At 36.4% G+C, this 24,095-nt stretch overlaps 1 protein-coding gene across 2 annotated transcripts in view; it reads right to left on the bottom strand.

Moving 5' to 3' along the window:
- Nucleotides 1-108: 108 nt before the first annotated feature.
- timeless (timeless circadian clock) overlaps nt 109-24,095 on the bottom strand; it is a 39,749-nt gene continuing 15,762 nt past the window's right edge. The window contains 21 exon segments of one of the 2 annotated variants that reach the window (NM_001278600.1): nt 109-701; nt 829-899; nt 995-1,037; nt 3,712-3,785; nt 3,874-3,916; nt 4,155-4,383; nt 5,998-6,116; nt 6,820-6,888; nt 6,970-7,204; nt 9,856-10,004; nt 10,510-10,592; nt 11,573-11,693; nt 11,776-11,861; nt 13,199-13,338; nt 14,813-15,135; nt 17,060-17,157; nt 17,516-17,667; nt 19,742-19,861; nt 20,161-20,330; nt 22,155-22,258; nt 23,114-23,331. In NM_001278600.1, coding sequence (NP_001265529.1) covers nt 592-701; nt 829-899; nt 995-1,037; nt 3,712-3,785; nt 3,874-3,916; nt 4,155-4,383; nt 5,998-6,116; nt 6,820-6,888; nt 6,970-7,204; nt 9,856-10,004; nt 10,510-10,592; nt 11,573-11,693; nt 11,776-11,861; nt 13,199-13,338; nt 14,813-15,135; nt 17,060-17,157; nt 17,516-17,667; nt 19,742-19,861; nt 20,161-20,330; nt 22,155-22,258; nt 23,114-23,331 — 2,757 coding nt within the window. In that variant the 3' untranslated portion in view covers nt 109-591. 2 annotated transcript variants of the gene reach the window in all.

Raw genomic sequence — 24,095 nt, 5'->3', positions numbered from 1 at the left:
CTTACAATATTGTCTGGGGGAAAAGGGGGTTTCGGGCAAAAAAGGTTGGCAACCACTACTTTAGAGAAGTCTAAAACATTTTAAAGCACCTTTAAAATTCATTCACTAAAAACAAATACTTTATTTATTTACTGCACAAAGGTACACAAATCTATTTGGGGTCACATAACCAAGCAGAGACGCATTCATCTGAAGCCCTCATCAGTGAACATGCCATCTCCTGCATGAACACATTAAGCAGGCCGACATTTATTTAGATAATTCAGTTTATTTTTATTTCTCAGAAAAACAAAGATTGAGCTGCGGGAATGAGGGAATTTAACAGTATTTAATTGTGATGAAGGGTGATTTTGGTTTTGCACGCTAACATTTTTAAAGTGAGGCTCCGGTGCATCAAACTCCCAAAATAACAAAGCAAACAAACAAAGAAATGTTAAATGAGATTGAAAATGAATGAACAAAACGTCTCAAAACATTAAAATATCAAAGTTTTCAGAGTAACTACAGACACTCAGGAAAAAGTCACACGTAAAGAAATAGAAAGAGAAGGTGGAACGTCATTTGTGATTGTGTTGTGTTGCTTTAAATCATCTAGTTATCTTCTTCCTCCTCATCACTTAACACTCTGGTATACCTGCGCTTGGCTGGGGCAGCAGGACTGTCCCGCTCTGAAGTCATGCTCCTGGATGAAGGATCCACATCTGAAGTACAATCAGGAGAAAAATAAATGGAAACACGTACATACTATAATTCACTGCATGGATGGATGGATCATTCCTCTGAATGAGAAATGTCCAGTGTTGCTTGCTGAAAATTTAAGTTCATTACCTTTCTGATCATCATCTTCTTCATCATCATCATCTAAAACTCTGCTTCTTTTCTTGGAGATTTTCTGCTCACTGAAAAAACAAACCATCAAAATCACATTACATATAAGATATTCAACTTCAATATTAAGAAGCCACTTAATAACCCCGTCAACATCGCCACTAACCTCGACTCCACACTATCAGAAATGTCCTCCTGTGATGGAGAGTCTTAGAGAGAAAGACAGAGAAATGTAGTTCAACGGCTTCATTTGTGATATTTAATGACAGTCATTTAGTTAAAGCACATGGTCAGTAGAAGCTAGGAATGGGCCGGTAGAAGATTCTGATGGTCTGATGACCTTGGATATTAATAGATGGATTGAAACAAAGATAGATAGATCTAAAAATGAATTAATGGCTGAAAAGAAACAAAGATAGATCTAAAAATGGATAGATGATAGAAACAAAGATATATCTAAAAACTGATGGATGCATAGATGATAGAAACAGATAGATCTAAAAATAGATGGATGGATAGAAACAAAGATATATCTAAAAATAGATGGATGGATAGAAATAAAGATAGATCTAAAAATGGATTAATGGATGGACGGAAATAAAGATATATCTAAAAATAGATGGATGGATGAATGAATGGAAACAAAGATCGATCTAAAAAAGGATGGATGGCAGGAAAGAAACTAACATAGATCTAAAAATAGATGGATGGATAGAAACAAAGATAGATCTAAAATGGAGGATGGAAGGATAAAAATAAAGACAGATCTAAAAATGGATGAATTAGTGTCATGTTCACCAGTGAACAACCACTAGATGTCACTGGTAAACATTCACACTCATTAAACTACATATCAGCCATGTTATGGACTACAACACCCAGTCATGCCACACACACAACCGGTTCCAGATCCACACTGATTGCACTCTCACAGCTGAAGCCACTCACACAATGATTATTTGGACTATTTAAACCCCTCTTTTCCACACACGTTGCTGAGTCTTGTTAGCTGTATCAGTGACAATACAACGCGTTTTCCTTTGTCTGCCTTTGCCATGTTTTTGATTATTAGCCTAGCTTATCCTTTTGTCCTTGTCTGCCACCTGCCTTTTGACCTTTTGCCTGTTATTCGTCTACGATTCTAGATTGTCTACATATATCCGTTTGCACCTGAATTGACCATCGATTGCCTGACTGGGTGTTGTAGTCCAAAACATGGCAGATATGTAGTTCAAGGAGTGTGAATGTTTACCAGCGACCTCTGGTGGTTAGCGATCGCTGGTAATCATGACAAATAGAGATCTAAAAATGGATGGATGGATGGATAGAAACAAAGATAGATAGATCTAAAAATAGATGGATAGATGGATGAATATAAACAAATATACATCTAAAAATGATGGATTGATAGAAACAAATGGTGAAATCTAAAAATGGAGAGATGACTGGAATCAAAAATAGATCTTAAAGGGTCACGAAACACCAAAACACATTTTTTGAGCTATTGACAGTCGTATATGTGTCCCACACTGCTAAAAACACTATTAGGACACCTATATTTCACTAAAAAGTGTAAATTGGTTGTTTTTGCGTTATTTCAAGCAAATTCGTACTTCCTGTTTGAAACGAATTTTTGAAGCTGCGTCACGGTCATGACATAATAGCGTGTATTCCAGCGTGCAGACTGGGCGTCTGTGCCAGAGTGTGCCTTATTACGTCTTACAGTGTGATGCATTAATGCATGAGTAAGCCTTGGTTCAAACCAATCAGCGCGCTCTATTGTGCAACTTCATTAATATTCATTAGTGTCACCGTCTTTACACCACAGAGACGCCACGTAGTGTTGGCAAAACAAGCGTGAAGTGTTGCTTTTAAATTTTGCTGCAGTTAAGTTTCGTTTTCATTTTCTCTCTGTGAGAGCTCAGACTCACGTGTGGATTAACAGTACGCGACGCGCGACAACAATAACTTACGTGTCTAAGGGGGATTATTGTTTACCTGAGAGCTGTTCTCATCTGCAAACGCTGAGATCTGGATTCCGGATGTAGTCTTCTCTTCAGACGCGGCTCTAGTTGCTGGTGATTGTCCTGTCTCTACAGATTTGGTAAGTGAGCGACCAGTGCTCTTTGTTTATTCAGTTTGTTCGTTTCGAATTAAGTTAACTATTGCACTGAGGGCAAACATGTTAGCACCGCATTTTGTGACCGGAATAACACACGCGGCTTTCTGACGTTACCTGCCGTGTGCGTCTAAGTTTCCGGGAAATGCAGAGTTTTTTTTCTGTCATTCGCCGTGCGGTATCAAACATTGCATGAAAAATACACGCTTAGAGCAGATCCTCGAATCAAATATCGCGTTTGTCGCGAGGGGCATGAATGAATTCCCTGAATGAAAGAGCCAAACTGCAGTTAAAGTCCACCATTTAATAATTTGGCAAATAATTCGACTACAGATGTCCGTGTAGGTAAAACACCATCTCTTTCTCCTGTGTGTGTATTTTGACTGAAACTCGCGCGTGCCCAAATAGACACTCCCACACCCTCCCACTTTAGTTCCTCCGACACTCCCCCCTAAACAGAGCTGGACACCCCCACTTTTCTGACTTTTTCCAAAGTGGAGGTGTGAAAACACCCTGCTGAAACGAGGGGGTTTCATGGCCCTTTAATATAGATGGATGGAGAGAAACAAAGAGAGATCTAAAAATAGATGGATGGATGGATTGATAGATGGATCTACAAATTGATGGATGATGGATGGACAGATGATGGAAACAGATAGATAGATCTAAAAACAGATGAATGGATGGATAGATCATTGCAATTGACCAGAAATGTCCTGAAAAAACTAGATGCCATTTCGAGATGTTGATGATTTGTTCATTACCTTTCTGATCCTCATCATCTTTGTCTTCATCATCATCTAAAACTCTGCTTCTTTTCTTGGAGATTTTCTGCTCACTGGAACACAAACCACCAAAACCACATTATGAAATTAAACTTTAATATTAAGAAGGCACTAAATAACCCCGTCAACAGCGCCACTAACCTCGACTCCACACTATCAGAAATGTCCTCCTGTGATGGAGAGTCTTAGAGAGAAAGACAGAGAAATGTAGTTCAACAGCTTCAGTTGTGATATTTAATTACAGTCATTTAGTTAAAGCACATGGTCAGTAGAAGCTAGACATGGCCTGGTGGAAGATTCTGATGGTCTAATGACTTTGGATATTAATAGATTGAAACAAAGATAGATCTAAAAACAGATGGATGGACCGTGGTGTACCTTGAAACCGGTTATCATCCCATGCCTAGATGCAGCATGCTCACCTTTTGGTTTAGCAGAGGTATGTTTCCTCTGGCGGGACAATAGCAAAGCTCTCAGTGCTTGAGCTCTCATCTCTTGATCATCATTTTCATTCTCATCATCCTCCACAGATCTGCTGTCCTTCTCCTCAGAGTCTCCTTCAGCTCCAGTCTCCTCCAGCGGCTCTAGAGACGCTGCTAATGTCCTCAGCTGATTCACACTCAGACTGGAAGAAATCCTCCAGAAGGTCTCCTGATAAGGGCACATGAGAATAAACCACCAACACAAGCTTTTAAACAAGGCAGGTTCTGTTGTGGAGTGTTTGTTCATCACTATAGATGGGATAGCACACGATATATGATGCATTTCCATTGCCATCCTTTTTTGATATAGTTCAAGCTTTTGTGAGCTCTTTCAGCTCAAGATTAATTCAGCCAGTGTTAAAGGGAACGATACAGAAAGTCATTTTTAGTAACAGTGATTAGATTGTAAAATCAATGTCATATTAGATGATTTATGTACAATTTTAGCTGTATAGATAGACATGAACTGGTGTCTACTTCGATGCTTAAAACTAAGAATTTTTATAGCATATTTGATTTTTTTTTTCAATTTGTATACTTGATTTTAATTTAAAAAAAATTTCTATTCTAATAATTTTTTTCCATTTTATTAAATATATTTTTTCTAATTAATAAAATTTTTCTACAGATTTTTTTCTATTTTGTTTTATTTTTTAAATATTTTATTTAATTCTTTAATATTTAATAAAAAAAATTATTACACTTTAAAATTTTATTTTTAAAATATTTTATTAAACATATTTTTTCTATTTAATTTCTATTTTGTTTAAATTTGAAAACATTTAAATTCTTTAACATTAACTTTTTATTTTCATTTTTAAAATATTTTATTAAATATATTATTTCTATTTTAATTAATATTTTTATTTCCTATTTTATTTTTCTAAGTTATTTTTTCTATTTTTTTCATTCTTAAATATTTTATTTCATATTTATGTTTCCATTTTTTATTTTATATTTTGTTTTATTAGATTTTTTTTCAATTTTATTTCATTTTTTAAACATTTTATTAAATCTATTTTTTTAGTATTATTTTATTTTTCTATTTTGTTTCTATTTTATTTAATTCTTTAATATTTTCTTTAATATTTATAAAAAATAAAAATAAATAAATAAAAATAAAAAATTACTAATGTTTTGCTTCTTACACTTTCTTTACATACCTGAAACTTGCCAATAGCACTTATTCATTGTTGCTCTAATAGTTGTATAAATTGCATCTGCTAAATGACTAAATGTAATATTTAATATTATATTTTTTCAGTTTTATTTAATCTTTTTATTTCTTATTTTATTGTTCTAATATCTTTATTTTCTACTTCATTTAATTATTAAATATATTTTTTTATATTTTATTTTTTTAAACTTTTTTTTATATTTAAATTTTCTTTTATTGTGAGCTCTGCTGCAATCGAGCCTTAAAGTCTTAAGTCCTATTGGGCACTCTCCTCTTTCAAATAAACAAATAAATAAATAAATAAATAAATAAAATATACAGAAAACAAAAACAAATATAAATAAATAAAACTTAGACTTGTATACTTAGTAACTTGAACTTGTCATAGCATTTTTATACTGTTACTCTCTGATGATTAGAAGTGCTTCTTTTATCCTCACCTGTAAGTCGTTTGAATAAAAACGTTTGCTCAATGAATAAATGTCAAATGTAAATATAAACTAAACCTATAAACTAAAATATAAACTAAAACCATAAAAAACAGGGCAGTTTCTGAAACCTTAAGTAATATTTGATTGTGAGAGGCTAAAAATACCCTAAACCAACCTGTCCTTCTGAGGGTGCACGGATGCCAACCGCACGGAGAAGTTTCTGGAAACACCTGTTCTCCATGGCGTCCTCGTTCTCCTCTGTCAGAGGAACCAGTGCCACAGGATGAGAAACACCTGCAGAAACAGACGACATATTACATTACACTGCTCTCTAAAAAGCTCCATTCTGATTGTTTATTTACAACACCGAAAAGTCAGTTATTTACCAAAAGCAATGGTGATCTATAGCAACACTGTCAAATATCATCATCCCTGTATTCGAGGCAGTTAAGTGCACACAATTATTACATAACATCTTCATTCACAAACACAATCAGTTATGTCTTTAGTAAATTACATGTATAACTTTATACTGAATTATTAATGTTAATCAAAAAAAAAATGCTCACTATTTTTTTTATTGTTTAATTTTAGTTGTACTTGCTTGACTGTTTAATATCAAAGATAAAAGGTGAAGAACTAATGTGATTATTAATATGTTAATTAAAAATAGTTCTTATAATTTTAATTATTCAACATTCAAGTTATTTATTAAATTTACTTGATATAATATTGGTTCTATAGGTTGTTTTTCATTATAGACTTTTCTTTCAGCTGGAAACACACAAATGTGAATGTGAAATCTTGACCTACAATTTTAGCTTACCCAATTCACCTATAGCGCATGTGTTTGGACTTAATAACTGGAGCACCCAGAGGAAATCCAGCCGAGGCTCGAACCAGCGGCCTTCTTGCTGTGAGGTGACATCGCTACCCACTGCGCCACCATGCCACCCCAACTCTCATTATAAATCACTTTATCGCTTTTAATACTCACCGTCCTCCTCGCGGTCATCTGCGGTTCTGTTCAGTGAATTCTGCAGCCACAGGACAGGCCCGGACAGACCTGCTCACACACACACACACACACCAGTCACAATCTCAGCCGTTATTCAGAAAAGAATCAAAATCAAGTCCAATTCAGAACCTTCTAGCTGTAAAGCCTGAACCATCTTTCTCAGGCTGTGGATCTTCTCAGAAGAAATGTCTCTGCTTGTGCTCTTTTGGTGCTTTTTGGCTGATCTGACAGTCTGCTGCTTCTCATAGTGTTGTTCATCTTCATCTTGATCAGATTTATCGTCATCATCCTCGTCATCATCTTCTTCATCCTCGATATCCTTCTCCTGCATCTCTCCAGTCATATCAAAGAACTGCTCCTCTGTCTGAAATCAATATAAACGATTTGTATGCTCCTTTAAAAATGCAACACTCCATGTGTCTCAGAAAAACAAACAGTGCAATTCTGAGTGTTCCTCATTCAGGTTAGTGGGCTTGACAAACCACCTGTAGGAAACCCTCTTTCCTCTTCAAGTGCACCAGACACTCTTAAGCCTGATTTATACTTCTGCGTCAAGTGACCGGCGTAACCCACGGCGCAGGCAACGCGCGTGGCTGTGCATTTATACTTCTGCGCACCGTCTCTGTCGGTCTGCATTAACACTTCCGAAACGCTAGTTGGCAGTGAGGTGTAAATGTTCCTCTGTGTCGAGTTTCTTCTCTGCTTTTTTGCTTTTCCTGAACACTTCCTGGATGTACAAGTGGCTCAAACTCGCTCATTTTGAGGCAGGAACCGGCGGACGTGCAACAACTTTAACTATGAGGTAAACACAAAACAAAACTTTCCATCAGGAGCTCCTTCACGGGACTCCACACTTGTAAACAATCGCTCGCGCCATTCGCGCGGCTCTCGGTCCCGCCCAGACTCGTCAGCGCTACCAAGCCGACCAATCACAGAGCTTACGCTACGCGTCGTTGCGACGTGTAGTTACATTTTTTGAGAGGTCCACGTCAGTGACGACGATGGCCACGGCGAAGGGCTATGCGTCAGCGCCGTAGCATACGCCGATGTTTGACGCAGAAGTATAAATCAGCCTTTAGGGTGCTTTCACACCGGTTTTGTTCCGAAACAGGGATTAATATTGTTACAATGTTGCACTTTGTTTTTGTTGCGGTTCGCTTTCACACGGCAAAGTTTCTAAACCAGTGGTGGGCAAACTTTTTAGACCCGAGGGCCACATCAAGTTTTGCAAACCAAGTGAAGGGTCACATGTCAAACTCTTCAAAACATAACTTAATTATAGTGGCGGTATGCATGGAACATGTAATATCGGACAGAAACATGTCACATTAACACAAAACAGATTTTTTTAAACATTATTAAGTCAAATTTACAAGTCAAATTAATTTGCACTGTTATTTATATTTACTTATCAATCATCATAAAACAATAAATAATCCCTTACAAAATATAATAACAATGTAATAATTTTAACAGTTGAGAATAGAAAAGATATTGTCTGATAGAAAAAAAAATCCCATATTAATACATTAAAAATAGTTCTTAAAGTTTATTATTCAGTCAAATTTACAATAATCTATTTTGCACCGCTTTTAGAATATACAGATCAATCCTCATAAAACTTGATGAAACCACAAATCTTTGATAAAATAACTTTTTAAAGTGGATGTGTGCATGGAAAATATATTCTATGACAAAAATGAACACATTTAACCAGCAATTATTATAGAATTTGAGCTTGTATTAATATGCTCATATCAATCATAAAACTATGAGACAAAACGAAAGAAGAATCTTAGATTTTGTGATTCCAAGTCATGTTATGATGAGAGTGTTAGTGTGAACAACGAGCCTGGTTCCCTCTCTTCGCAAGGGTGTGAAAGTCTGCAGTGTGCTACGGCAAAAACGTGAGGCGCAGCATGCGGTTAAAACGCGAGGTGCACAAGGCGCATAAGCAGCGCGCAAAACCCTCACGGCCGTTAGCAAACCATTCAAAAGTGGCGCCTCTTAACGCATGAAGTGCATTCAGTGTGATCAGCCAGTCGAGTGCATTTTAATATCCGAGATTAAATGTTCAAATTCTACGGTTGTGCTAACTGTACCGTGTGCAATACTGCCATCACATGGCGTTCACTTGTAATTGCATCATTAATTTAGTAAATTCTGAATCAAACCATTAATCAGAAGCAGAATTTTAAAAAAAGCCTCACGAGCTGGATGAAAGTGTTCAGCGGGCTGCATATGCCCCGCGGGCCGTAGTTTGCCTACCTCTGTTCTAAACGGACCAAAAGAGCTAAAACAAGTCATATGCGAGTAAACTCTCCTCATATTGGTCAGAGTTTCACGGTTTATTTTTCAGAGTTCTGCTCAGCTGTCATGTGCCCTTATTTTAATTTATGGCAATGAGCAATAAGACATTACATGCGAAAAGCTGCACTTTAATTTTGAATGAAGACACCCACAGACATCGTCACAGAGTTTAAATCAGAGGTAAGACTTTCTCATAGAGCTCATGGCTAGAATTATGCATTATAGGCTTTACAGTATCCGCTTGGTGACGTGTTTGTGACGTATGTAATACTGTTTCCGGGTCCAAGCCACCATTCATTTGAGTGGAGAGATCATTCGTTTATGATCACTTTTTATTTATATCACACATTAAAGTTAATTTTACATAAAGTCATAGTGTACACAACAATCCCTGCTTGCTGCATAACAAATACCAAAATTTTAACAATTTATAAAACAATGAATCACTTTCTGGCCATCGGATATTAGGCACTGACATATATATTGCGATCGTGACTTTCGGAAGTATTAAATCGCTTTGTAAACGTTTATTATTACCATTTCATGAGTCTCCCCATTCAGTTGAATAGAGTGCTTGGACCCGGAAGCCGCTCCGCTTGACGTCACACTTAACAAGCGGATAGAGAGAAATAACAGATAAACCAAAACTGCAGTTCGGTCAGTTTTCCTAACAAATAAACATGTATATGATGTTGATGGACGCACCATTCCTGTGCTCTTCCCGTGAGTGCCGCGCTGTCTCTTCTTGTAAAGTTCTTTGCGGTCAGACACTAAACCCATGCTGAGGATCTTGTCAACGATTCGTGCTCTTGAACGCTTGGCTGTGATCCGCTTCAGGATATTTCCAAGCACATCTGAGCAAGACAGAGAAAGAGGAAATCAAGGCAAGGTAAAGTGGAGATGGTTCATTTTTTCCAGGGCATTTTATATATTATATATGGGACTGTTTCACACACCGGCTTTACAAATTTCCATTCAAAGCTTTCATTAAAATCAAAGAAGTCACTTTAAGAAAAAAAAAAAACACTAAAAGTCATGATCGTTTCAGGTATTTTGTTAAATTCAAATTATTAGTTGTTTATAATTAATAAATTTACTTATATTATTAAATATAATTTATTATTAAATGTGATAAAATGTTTATTCAGTGAGGTAATTTGAGAGATTTATTAGATTTACTAAAACGAGATTTTTTTTTACTATAAAAAGATGGCACTTCTTTTTATTTCTCTTATAGTTATGACATGATTTCATTTGATTTGAGAGAGAACTTTTGCACAAAAGTGTTTTAAAATAGTTTTTAACCAAATATAAACCAATTATCATTACATAAATAAAACCTTATATGTATACACCAACCATCGGAGTCTTGAAAGTCCTCAAAGAGCCCCTGAAGCTCTTGCTCCTGTTCTTCAGTCCAGAGGACGATACGAGTCCCTTTCCTAAACAAATGCATGAAAAATAAAATCATTTCAAAATTAGTGACTTCAAGTAATTAAATAATATATTCTAAAATATTCGTAACCACGCCCCTTTTACCGTTTAGTTTGCTTTGAGGAAATTAACAAAAGAAAGTCCCGCCCCCTACTCAATATTCAGTCCAGTTGGAGGTACATTACCAAACCAAAAGAAAAATTTCAGCAACTTCCTTTAAACTAACAAATTACACTTATAAAACATTCTATCCTCACTATCCTCCTCACCCGCACTAAATACATTTTTAATCCGTATATCCTGCATTTTGCATTCTGATGATTAGTGAACACTACATGGAAATGCATGGCTGCTTTAATTAAATATGTTTAACACAAGCTAAGATAAACTTAAAAATAAGGGAAAAAATATTGTTGTGATTTCATTAGAAAACTTTGTGGCCAATCACAGTGTTTTCAAAATACGAGCCCCACTTGCATAGTATATTTAAAATAATCTTAGATGAACTTTAAAATAATGGAAAAATATTGTTGTAATCTCACTAGAAAACTTTGTGGCCAATCAGCCTGTTTTCAAAATAAGAGACCCACTTGGCTGTGTCTAATACAAGTGTTATATAAACTTAAATATAAGGGGAAAAAATGTTGTATTTTCACAAGAAATCTGTGGCCAGTCACTCTGTTTTCAAAATAAGAGTCCCACTTGCATATTATGTTTAATACAAGCTTCGATAATCTCAATGGAAAACTTTGTGGCCATTCAAATGCCATCTGGGGTGTGCATATCAATGCTTCTGTGTGGAGTCTGTGCTTTGATCAGATTGGGCTCTTATTATTTAGTTATGTCTAGGTATATCCAGATTTTCATTCTTTGAAACCTTTAAAGTATTGGTAAAGGTACCCATACTATTTTGAAAGAATCAATTTAACATAAGTTTTGAAAAATAAATAATAATAATAATAAAATCCAGCTCTAAACAGAATCATACTTCTCTTTCTTCAAATCCTTCACGCTGTCCACCAAACCCATAGACACCAGGTGTGACACCACTTCACGTCTGGTGCGGTTGCTGCTCAGCAAAGGTAACAACGTCTCGACGACATCAGGCACTGAGCAACAACAACACAGAAAGATCATTGAGATAGAATCAAATGACCAAAAGATAGACACTGGGAATGAGCGTGACACCACCTCCAGAGTCCTTGTGCTCTTCATACAATCGCTGAAGCTCTGCTTCTTCCTCTGGAGTCCACTTGGATTTTTTCTTAGAGCCTTCCCTGATGTGGCATAAATAAACAAACATATTAATCACACATAAATAGCTGAATTTTTTTTTATCTAATTACAAAAGTCCAAACTAGCGATGCAGTCAATCTACATCTACCATCACTATTAGTTTGGTGGTAATATCTTGGTTTGAATTTCTTGATTCTGTTGAATAGACTGTACTTTTAAAAACTAGCTTTACAGTACTAAACAAACAAACAAACAAACAAAACAGTATCAGTGTAACTTTCATAATTTACTTGGTTTTCTTGATTTTCTGCTTTAAAGCAACTCTTCAGTGTGGAGCTAGGCAATATTAAATCTTTTTTTGGTATTAGTATACGTAAAAACCCTCAACACATTAGTACAGTAAAGTTTGGTTTACTTGAATTTAGCATGACTATTTTATTTATTTTAAGTCTTTAAAATCTTTAAGTCTTCATTGTTTTAATGTCCATTCACCCTATAACTAGCTGTATAGTGGAAGGTTGTATATTTACCAATTGAACAAAGTCGGTTACATTGATTAAAGCCACAAGACCATCAAAATGGTCATTTAATATTAATGTCTCTGATAATATGAACTTAATTTGAAGGCTGCAGCTTTCTAGTCAAAAGTAACAAAGTCATAAAGGTCTGTACAAGACAATAACGTATTGATTTATGGAGTAAAACAAAACAAAGACTTGGCAACTCTAACTTGAACTATGCAAGATTACCAATGTCAAACAACGAATCTGTATTGTTGTTGTTTTTAAACTACGTAAAATCAATCAAAGTGTTATTAATTCACAGTCACGGATTCCCAAATGCTATTGAGTAAAGCGATTTTTGTCAAGCACATCTTGTCAGTGATGTAGTTAAAAATCTCCAAAATGCTGAAGGGCGCTTCTATGCGAAAACTAAAAACACCCACATCGAAGAAGCCCAGGAAATCCCCATAGCATTGAACTCCAAACTTTGAAGATTCATCTGCTTTCATTGATTTAGCATAATTAATAAATACACAACTATAGTATCATTTTAATGAAGGATTTATTTGACTCGACTGAAATTATGAAGTGAGTTTGGAGTAAAACATGCTATTATGTGTGGTAACATCCCCTATGCATTTACTACACAGATCTGTAGCTCATTGAGAAGTGATGCAAACAGCTGTTGTTATTAAAGAGCGATTATCTGAAAGTCATTATAAATTTTGAACGTGATTGTGCGTAGCTTGTCAGTGAACTAAATCTGAAAACTGGTGGAGATTTACTAGAACTGACTTTACTGGTGCATGAAAATTATTTTTGATTGATCGTCCAGCCCTACAGTGCATTTCTTATTAAAACACACGTGCAGTTACCCGTCTTTAGTGTATCCCTCGGTCATTTCTCTCACAGCACCCACATTCTTCCAGAACAGCAGCTCCACAAATGCTTTGTTGTTTGTTGCGGCGAACACAAAGAAGCGGTTCAGGACATATTTAGCAAATTTAACAAGCTCCTGCAGAAGGAAAAAAAAATGAAAAAAGGAATTAAATTATCTGTAATTTGATTAATTATTAATTGCTATTATATTTATATATAAAAAATTATCTAAAGTCGAAGACAAAACTATTAACCCTCCTGTAAAATTTTATTTCTTATTAAAATAAGAGATCTTTCAAATCATTTTTTATATAATACTTTTAATAACTAATTTATTTTATCTGAGCTATGATGACAGTACATAAAATTTTACTAGCTATTTTGCAATATATAGTATCCAGCTTAAAGTGCAAATCAAAAGCTAATATTGACCAAAAGCACTTCTTAAATAAAATTTTTTTTTTTTACTTCAACCAGACTAAAAGAAATAAGGCTTTCTCCAGGGCCTTTTCTCTGGAAATACTGAAACAGTTCCTTGCTCAAAAATCCTCAAAATCACTTTGGAAGTATTCGAAGAAAAAAAATTATTCACAGGAGGGCTAATAATCTTAAAAGCTGAAGAAATTATATAATACTTCTGCATGTGTCAAGTTATACATTAACAGCTGAGCTAAAGTAATAAGCAGGATAAAGTACATCCAGGAGGTTTTTAATCACAGAATAAAACCTGACAGGTTTATCGGCAGCGCGACTTGAAGCCCATTACTGTTGCCACAAAACATTGTTGTTTTGAGCCATAATAGTTCATTAATTCTTTTAATTAAACGCAAAGCTGACAAAATTGAAAATAGCTGATGGAGTATACACTAACCTGAGCATTATTCAGACAGAAGATGCGCCAAACAATCAAAAACACAAAGCTGACAGAAACTAAAACAGCCGATGGAGTATACACTAACCTGAGCATTATTCAGACAGAAGATGCGCCAAACAGTCAGAAACACAAAGCTGACAGAAACAAAAACAGCCGATGGAGTATACACTAACCTGTGCATTATTCAAACACAAGATGGCGCCAAACAGTCAAAAACACAAAGCTGACAGAAACTAAAACAGCTGATGGAGTATACACTAACCTGCACATTATTCAGACACAAGATGGCACCAAACAGCCAAAAACACAAAGCTGACAGAATTGAAAACAGCTGATGGAGTATACACTAACCTGAGCATTATTCAGACAGAGATGCGCCAAACAATCAGAAACACAAAGCTGACAGAAACTAAAACAGCTGATGGAGTATACACTAACCTGCGCATTATTTAGACACAAGATGGCGCCAAATAGTCAAAAACGCAAAGCTGACAGAAACAAAATCGTCTGAATGAAGCATATACTAACCTATGTTACAGATAGTAAGCTATCTTACAGATCCATATGAATGTGAGTGCAAGTATATGGATGTGAAAGTATTCGCAGACGGTCAAGATGATTCGAAGATCCTAGATGAGCCTGTGTTATTTAGCAGTTGTTATCTCTAAATAACATGTTGGAATGTTGCGACTGACCAATCAGAATCGAGTAACAGTGTAAAGCATCAGTGTGTTACCTGATAGGCAGCCGCTGCTGGATCTCCCAGAATCTTATTAAACAGAGAGAAGACAGAGAGCTGGTAGAGCAACGCCTCCATCTTCAGATCCACAGCCAGCCGATGCAGCATGCGGGTGACGCAGTGGTTGGTGTGAGGAGAGTTCTGAGAGTACGAGCGCAGCAGGATGACGTACGGACGCACAATGTTTGGATGCGCAAACCTCTTGATGAAATCTAAGAAGTTGAACTCCGTCTCAGACACCGCGACAGACTCCAGCTCTTCCTCTTCCACCAGCTCATCTCCATCCTCTTCCTCCACAGCAGAATCTAAAGGAACAGTTCCTACACAACACAATGACAAAAAATCTGTCAGCACACTGCCCTAGTAAAATTGCAGTGTAGTTTGTAATGGAAAAAAAGCAAACTAATTCATCAAAATGAAATCTATGTATTGATTTATTTGAATGTTTATGTATGTATATTAGTTATTGTCCCTTTGTAATTTGCATTTATGATGCTGTTATGCAATAAAAAATTCAGATGCAAGTCTGACAATAAAGTTTTGTTTTGTATTGTATTTTATCGCTGGGCAATATTTATTGACCGAACACCATTGTCAAAAAAAGCTTGGTATAAAGGCTATAGTATTATTAAAATGTTGGTGCTGTGTGCGCGCCTCGAAAGCAATGCCAATAAGCTTAGTGTGTACAGTTACCTTTCCATTGCACACGACATTGGGACACGACTGTCGGAGTACGCCCCCTTGTGGCAGTCACACAGAATTTTCTGTTTTGTTGTGCACCATGGGAGAGAAGCTGGATTCTCGCGGTGTCCGAAATAAAGGAGAGCAAAAGCAAGGGCTTTTATTCCCCATCCGTTCACCGTGGTTGAATGAATGAATGAATGAATACTAAAAACGTATAGACCGCAAATAATTTTGGAGTGAATGTGGAGACAACATTAAAAAATAATATTTTTTTGTTACTCGTTTACGAATAAGAGTGCTTTTTAATATACTTTTTTTCTGATTCAAAAAATCTACTATTTCTCATGTCGCGTGCACGAATCTACCACACTGGAATACATCACATCCGCTTGGACAGTCGCATATGGTCTAGTCGCACAAGTTAAATATTTTAACGGATCCACAGCTCAAATCAGATCCGAATGTTCTACAAACAGATATGATCGAAACTCCACGCAGCTCCCGGACTACTCTCCATTGGAAATGAATGACTTTCGGTCTGTCATTTGTCATGTGCAATGGAAAGGCGGCTGAAGTTTGTCATTTACAATGCACCTTGTGCACATTTTCCAGGCGCTCCAAGTTTAAATAAATTTAAACTTTTCGGAATGCCACAAGCGCACCACGATTCATGCAAGTAGAACCATTCATTCTGGTTTGTACAGACACATTTGATACACATTTCAGTAATAACTGTAGACGAATTACCTCAATCACGGCGCACCCAAACACTGCAGTACTTTTTACTTTTCTACACAAACTTGCGTCGGAGCTGCAGCAATAGCTTGCCTGTTTGTCATCCTTTGAGAAAACGCTTGATGGAAATGTAAATATAAAAATGTCGCCAGAGTGGCTTTTTGGTTTCTTTTCTTGTGCATCCAGCCTCAAGCTCTTCATCTGACAGATCGTTTAGCATAGGGGGTAATACAGTCATTCAACTGCACAATTTGTAAGGTTGCAATATGTATTTGAATATTGATGGCTGCCTCAATTACTTGAAAGCTCAGATCTGATTATCATAATTTGTGTTGTTTGAGGTTTACTGTATCATTGTTATTGACACCTTACAGATGCTGATCTACTATTACCATTGCACACAATTTGTAACATTTTTTTTATCCATCAAGTCTCTTTAACAATTATGTTTAGTTTATTATAAAGAGATCAGATATGCTGTTTAAACATTTTTGTTTTTGACTATTAAGACTTTTTGCCTTAGTGATGTTGGTAAATTAAAATAAAGAGGTAGAATAATAATAAAAAAAAAATCCCAATATTCCTAATTGTATTTGTTAAAAAAATATTAGATAATTATCGATACCGAATGGTATGAAACGTTTCATGATCATTTTTATTGCAGTATCGCCCAGCCCTAGTATTGTAATAATGTTGCACAATAAACACAATTAAAGGAGTCAGTACCAATAATATTTCTCAGACTGTTGATCATAAGAAATAGTGCACAATTTCAAAGATCGGAATCCTGCTGAATGATTATAAAGTGTAGTATTGTGATATTACTAGGAAGCTTAGTGAAAAGTATCTGCTTGAGAAGTTCCAGTTCCTCCTCAGGTTCAACCTCAACAGATCCAAACGTGTCTCCTTCAGGCCACACCGCCCTGAATCAGCGAAAGAGAGAAAACAATAAACCTTCAATATTTATAAGGTGAAAAAACAGATTGTGTTCTACTAGTAGCACAATTATGGCCCTGAATATTTTTCAAGGAATTCTATCAAAAGTTAAAAACTCCAGTATTGTGACAACACTAATGTGTACATATCAGGATTATAATTTTTAAAGTCGTATTTGAGTCCCAACCCGATGACAATTACACTCACGGTGTAACTCAGTGACAAATGGCAACATTGAAGAACACATATATGCACATACACAATTTATTTTAAGAGAGAAACTGGTGCAATGATCGTGAAATGTGAAAAGATACTTCATGGGTGCTTCAGTGGTCAGTTCCTTACCGTGCAGCACGCAGTAAACTCAGAGCTTCAGGTCCTGCGCGAGACATCAGACAGTCCTGGATCCTGACCAGAGCTTCAGTCCTCTGCTCATTTACTGGAGTGTCTGACGCGGCATCAAAGGGCACAGCGCCCTCTGTCAGACTCTCTGGCAACTGCAAGACAAACACACACAACATAGCTAGCTGTATATTACATAGACATGTGCATACATAAGGAACCATTCAAAACATCTCATTTTCTTTTAGGTTTTTCACTGTGGTTTAATACTTTAGTACCACTTTACAATAATGTTGACATGGTTGATGTCAGTTATTGTTTTATAATTGATCATTTTACTTGTGTTTTTAAGGTCTGATTTTAAAAGCATTCAGGAATTTGAAATGGTTTAGTTTGTAACTTTTGTAACAATTTTAACTAGAACCTAAAGTTTATTGATAAACTTTGATGTTGGCTTGAGAAAGCCAACGTGACTGTGCTAGGACTAAGAATGGCAGTTGGCAGGAAGCACGGTGGCGGTTGCTAAGTGGTTGCTAGGCAGTTGCTAAAACAATTATGGCATTGTTAGGTGGTTGCTAAGCAGTTGCTAAATGGCAATGCTCGTGTACATGTTTGATCAAATGCTAATACTTAATAGGCATTTCTAGCATATGTTATTGCATTTAGATAATCATTCATAGCATGTAGCTAATCGTTATTAGCACTTGGCTTTCATTATCATTGTTACCATGCATAGTACACAGGAAGACCCATTTGCTAGCATGAGTCAAACAAGCCAATGCCCAGGTCCCTACGATGTTCTGATGTAGAGATGTTGCTATTTTTAAATGGTGGCTAGTTTATACTGTTTTATTGCTATGGGGACATTTGACAGGTTAGTGATGATACATCAAAGCTTCTTGGCAATATGAGTGATCTTAATCAACCCCAATGTTTCTATGACAGTCTTTATGAGTGTCAAAAACTGGACTTGAACATTATGTATTCCTGGTGTTGGGTTGCAGCTGGAAGGGCATTCGCTGTGTAAAACAAATGCTGGATAAGTTGGCGGTTCATTCCGTTGTGGCGACCCCTGATTAATAAAGGGACTAAGGGAATGAACATTATGTAAAAATGGCTTGCCGTATTTTTTTGAAAATACAATGCTTAATAAGTGTGAAAGTGATACATGCAAAAATGGCTTGCCATATCAGTAAAAATATGGAGTTTAAGTCAAAAATGGCTTGCCTTATTTTGAGAAAAATAATGCTTAAAAATACTTATTGGAAAACTATAAGTCTGATAAACCTTAAAGATATAGCAACAAAATCTAACACATCTAAATACAGCTTTTGGCCAAATTTGGGGCTTGTATAATTTTTTTAATCTATTTTATATAATTATCAAAATGTAATATTTAACATTTTTTATTAAGAAAACAATAAGTCTTATAGGCATGAGGAGATATAGCAACAATCTTGAATGCAGAAGGCACATTTTGACCACATTTGGGCCTTGTGGCATGAACGGTCTAGGAGGAGATACATTTGTTTTCAAGGACAGAGTAGTATAACAGTATGTTGGCTTTCTCAAGCCAACATAACAATGCGAGTTTAAATTACATTTTACATGACATTTATTGCTGCACTACTGAAAGAAGCAGCAGGTAATTCACTCTGAATCTGCGTCTCATTTTGGAGTCTGCTACTGTCCACCAAAAGTCACATTTCGGTCACAGGCGCATGCTGTGAGAGCCTTCCTGACTAACTGAATGAATGAAATACGCTGTTTTCCACAAAGGCAACGCAGAGTGTTATAATATAACTGGCTAAAGTGGCAGTGGGTGGTTTAAAAAAACCAAAACAAAAGACAGACTTTCTGACACGTATTGCACATTTTCAAAGCAGAATATCTGACTTCATCATCGTTTTTTAGATAACAAGAATGTTTATTTGGCATGTTTCTGAAACATCTGCAAAATATTATGGTATTTTTATGCTTTAAAAGAGTCAAAAATTGACATACAGCACCTTTAAGTTACTTTTCAAAGAAACTAGAAAAGTAAATTTAATTTCAATTATGTAATTACTACTTACTTTTTTGAAGTAACTAAAAATTGTACAATATGCTATATTCTAATTTAGTTATGTAGTAATTAAATACTTTTTTTGACGTAACTAAGCATACTGCATCCAAAAGAGTTTTGTGCATTATTATTTACATTATCTTTCCTGATTTTCTGTCTCTCACCTGAAAGCCTGACGCTCTGAGCTCTTCAGACACGATCTGCCATGACTGCTCCAGGTCTTCAGCGGAGGTTTCCATCTCAGGTTTCTTCTGGCTACGCTTCTTTCGCTTTACTCTCTTCTTCTATAAGTAAAATAAAAAAAGTACACATACTAATTTCTTGCAGTTCAACTACCACCAATGTAACAAAGTATTAAAGTCTGCATGAACCAGACGCTGGAACTCTTTTTTTCATATTGTGACGGAGTTCCTAGAGCAGGGGTGGGCAAACTCGGTCCTGGAGGGCCGGTGTCCTGCATAGTTTAGCTCCAACTTTAATCAAAAACTACTAGCAATGTGAGCTAACAAAATCAGTATGGCTAGTTTTGATTTCATATGTACTTTAAGAAAATAACGAGCATTTGAACACTTTTGTCTCTCACCTGCACCACCAGGTTGTTTCGGCCCTTGCAGAATCTTTCCAGCATCCTGAGGAACAGATGAGCCGACTCCACCAGATCTCGGAGAAACGAGCGAGGCTGCAATCGCTCGTCATACTTGCGCAGGAGAGTTAAAAAGATTTCCCTGAACTCCATCAGATAAAAGATATTACCTGCACACACCAGAGAAAATTAAGTGAGGGATAATCAATGAACTGCAGAGCATTACCCTATTTTAAATGCATGATGTTGAGGCAAAGAAATTGCTAAATTTAATGCAAAACTAATATATACAGTTGCAATCAGAATTATTAGCCCCCCTTTGAATTTTTTTTCTTTTTTTAAATATTTCAAAAATGATGTTTAACAAAGCAATTAAATTTTCACAGTATGTCTGATAATATTTTTTCTTCTAAAGAAAGTCTTATTTGTTTTATGTCAGCTAGAATAAAAGCTGTTTTTAATATTTTCATAATTATTAGCCCCCTTTAAGCTATATTTGTTTTCGATAGTCTACAGAAAAAAAAAATGTTATACAATAACTTGCCTCTGTCACTTTAGGCTATATAGAAGTGTCTTGAAAAATATATAGTCTAATATTATTTACTTGTTATTTAACTTATTATTTAAATTATTTAAGATAAAATAAATCCGCTATAAGAAATGAGTTATTAAAACTATTATGTTTAGAAATGTGCTGAATAAATCTGCTCTCCATTAAACAGAAAACTAGGGAAAAAATAAACAGGGGGGCTAATAATTCTGATTAAAATAGTATTTTTTTTTAAATATATAAATATTACAAATATTTAGAGGAGCTTTTAATATATATTTTTAAATTGCCATTTACAGGGTTTATGCAGGAATCCTAAAGGTAATTTCAATACCGTAAGACTTATTAAAGACCTTCTCATAATATTTCAAGACATCATCACCACTTAAAATTCTAATCAGTTTCAAACCTTTAACTTAATAAACTGTTGTAAATAAACATTCATTCATTCATTCATTCACTTTCTTGTCAGCTTAGTCCCTTTATTAATCCAGCGGTCACACACACTCCTACACTAAGGACAATTTAGCCTAACCAATTCACCTGTACCGCATGTCTTTGGACTGTGGGGAAAACCGGAGCACCCGGAGGAAACCCACGCAACCGCAGGGAGAACATGCAAACTCCACACAGAAACGGAAACTGAGCTTAGGTTCGAACCAGCGACCTTCTTGCTATAAGGCGACAGCACTACCTATTGCGCTACTGCATTGCTATTGATAATAAACAGTTGTAGTTAAATAAACCAATGAAGCACAACCATGCAATAAAACTCAGATAAGCTCGGAAGAAACAAACTTTGATAGAATAAATTACACGGTTGCTTTCAGTGACAGGCTTTAGCCACTGTTTAAACTCATCTTTCTCCAACCGTTGAGTACACAAACGTACAGTTTCCCATTTTGACGTCCATTTTGCTCAATGGTTTCGCTACATGTGGAGAGTGTCACATCACCTTCCCATGTTTGTCGCAAATTACATGAAATAACCCGGGCGAAGGAGATTTGCCAGAACCAATCACGTAGATTGAGAAAAAAATATATATTTATGCTTTCTTGGAGTCAAACACTGCTTGAACAAATTTTAAGACCTCGTAAAAACGCGATAAAGACTTTTAATACATTTTCAGGGCCTTAGATGTCTCATAATTGATTTATCAACTTTTAATACTTCTAGAGACCCCGGAGACAGCATGATTTAGTTACCATTTTTCAATTTTCCATTTGTACTGTTTTATTATACATATTAAAATATTAGAAAAATCAACAATATATGAAGAAAATTACAGTATTATTTTATATGAAGTTGTGTTGTGTTGTAAGTGAACACACACAAACTCATACAGCCCAGTACATAAACACTGAAACAAAATCAAGACTTCCTAAACAGCACGATATCGCCTCTTAAAAATATTGTTTCAGAAGAAGAGGAAAGAAAAACATACTCTTGATGACGCTGGAACTGTGGCGGATATTCTCATCCTTTGAACGATCCATTTCATTTACGGTGAGCAGCAGCTCCTGATAGGCCTTCAGAGCCAAATGCATCCTGAGGAGAAAAGATGATTGACACGTATTACATACAATTTACATACGCTCATTCGTTTATTTTCCTTCGGCTTAGTCCCTTTATTTACCAGGGAGCGGAATGAACCACCAACTTATCCAGCATATGTTTTACACAGTGGATGCCATTCCAGCTGCAACCCAGTACTGGGAAACACCCATACACATTCATTCACACACATACACTACGGCCAATTTAGTTCAATTCACCAATAGCGCATGTCTTTGGATTGTGGGGGAAACCGAAGCACCCGGAAAAACCCACGCCAACACGGTTAGAACATGATAAACTTCACACAGAAATCCCAACTGACCCAGCTGGGACTCGAACCAGCGACCTTCTTGCTGTGAGGCGACAATGCTAACCACTGAGGCACCATGTTGCCCTTAAATTTACATAACGTGAAATATTTGTAACTTTTTTTTTTTACGTCAAATGAGGATGTTGGTTCTGTGAAAATGTGAGTTTATACACATTTTTACAACAAAATTCCAAGAATTTCAGGTAAATATTCATGAGCTAATGATTATGTAATGTCAATAATAAATAAGAAAATTGCACATTTAAAATACAGTATATTATAAAATACATAACAATTTATGCATTTTTATATCTAAACAAACGATTTGATTACTTTTTTCGCGCCAATCGAAATGCATCACATGACTTACTTTACTGTGCAAGTCTGAGCCCGACCCGACCCTGTCTAAAATGACAGAAATTAAGCCCGAGCCCATCAGGTCCCGCTGGGTTCGGGCAAAGATCTTCAGCTCTACCCTGGACATTGTAAACATCTTGTATAAACCAATGTTCATATACAAGAAAAGTTTACCAGACCTGCGAGACCAGGATGTGGCATCACTCTTGTCAGTGAGCATCATCTCATAGTAGTTGGTGATGTTCTTCTCAATGAAGTGAAAGGTGCGGATGGAAATAGTCTCGGACACCACATCCGGTTTGAAGTTCTGCAGACGGTTGAAGGCCATGAAGAAGGTTAAAGCCCACATATAGTAGGTCTCATCATGCTGCTGGGCCCGTTCACGGATCAACCCCTCCTGGTGCACAAAACAAAAAATGAAGAAATAGCACAATCATGTCATATGTTTTTATATAAAGGCGACTTAAGTGGTTTAAGCACATTTGTGTGTCAGCAGTGTTAATATAGCCAGCCTCCAATGGTGAAAATTAATTCTTTTGATTTGTTATAATCACACTTGATAAAAACCAATGACTGTAAAAAATATGGACGACGCGACAGCCCTTTTTCCCATTGAACGCCTTGAGGGCAAAACGCCTGCTTGACAGGCACAAACTGTCGCAAAAGACTGCTGAAATTGGAGCCAGACATGCGCAGAAGGATTGTCTGATGGAGCCAGAGGAGGAGCCGCGAAAATGAGCAGAGTCGAGCTTCCAATCAAACGCTTTATGTAAAATAAACCACGCCCCCTAAACTTCTCAGCATGCGTTTGCTGTCATATCAACACAAATGGATGTAATAATGTTAACAAATATGAGGGTTTTATATATTCAATCGCGCCAGCTCCAGGCCGCAGCGCATAACTTACTCGCGGCGTCGCGGGCTGATTCCGGCTCGCATGCGGCAGCGCCTGCTCGCTCGGCCGCCGCATCTGGCTCGATTGACTCGGCCTGGTATTGGGTAGTGAGTCCAGGCATCCGGAGTAGGTCCAGCAGAGGTAACATTAGTCAGTCTGAGCTCTAAGAGATAAGTCTCCGGCAGGCGAGAATCTAGCCGGAACTGTATTTTGCTATCTGGGTGGCTAGGCGTGTATCAGCAAACTAATAAAGCCCGAAAAAAGCC

Source organism: Danio rerio, chromosome 11 (genome assembly GCF_049306965.1).
Source record: "Danio rerio strain Tuebingen ecotype United States chromosome 11, GRCz12tu, whole genome shotgun sequence".
NCBI lineage: Eukaryota > Metazoa > Chordata > Actinopteri > Cypriniformes > Danionidae > Danio > Danio rerio.
This window is presented reverse-complemented; position numbering and strand designations above follow the sequence as displayed.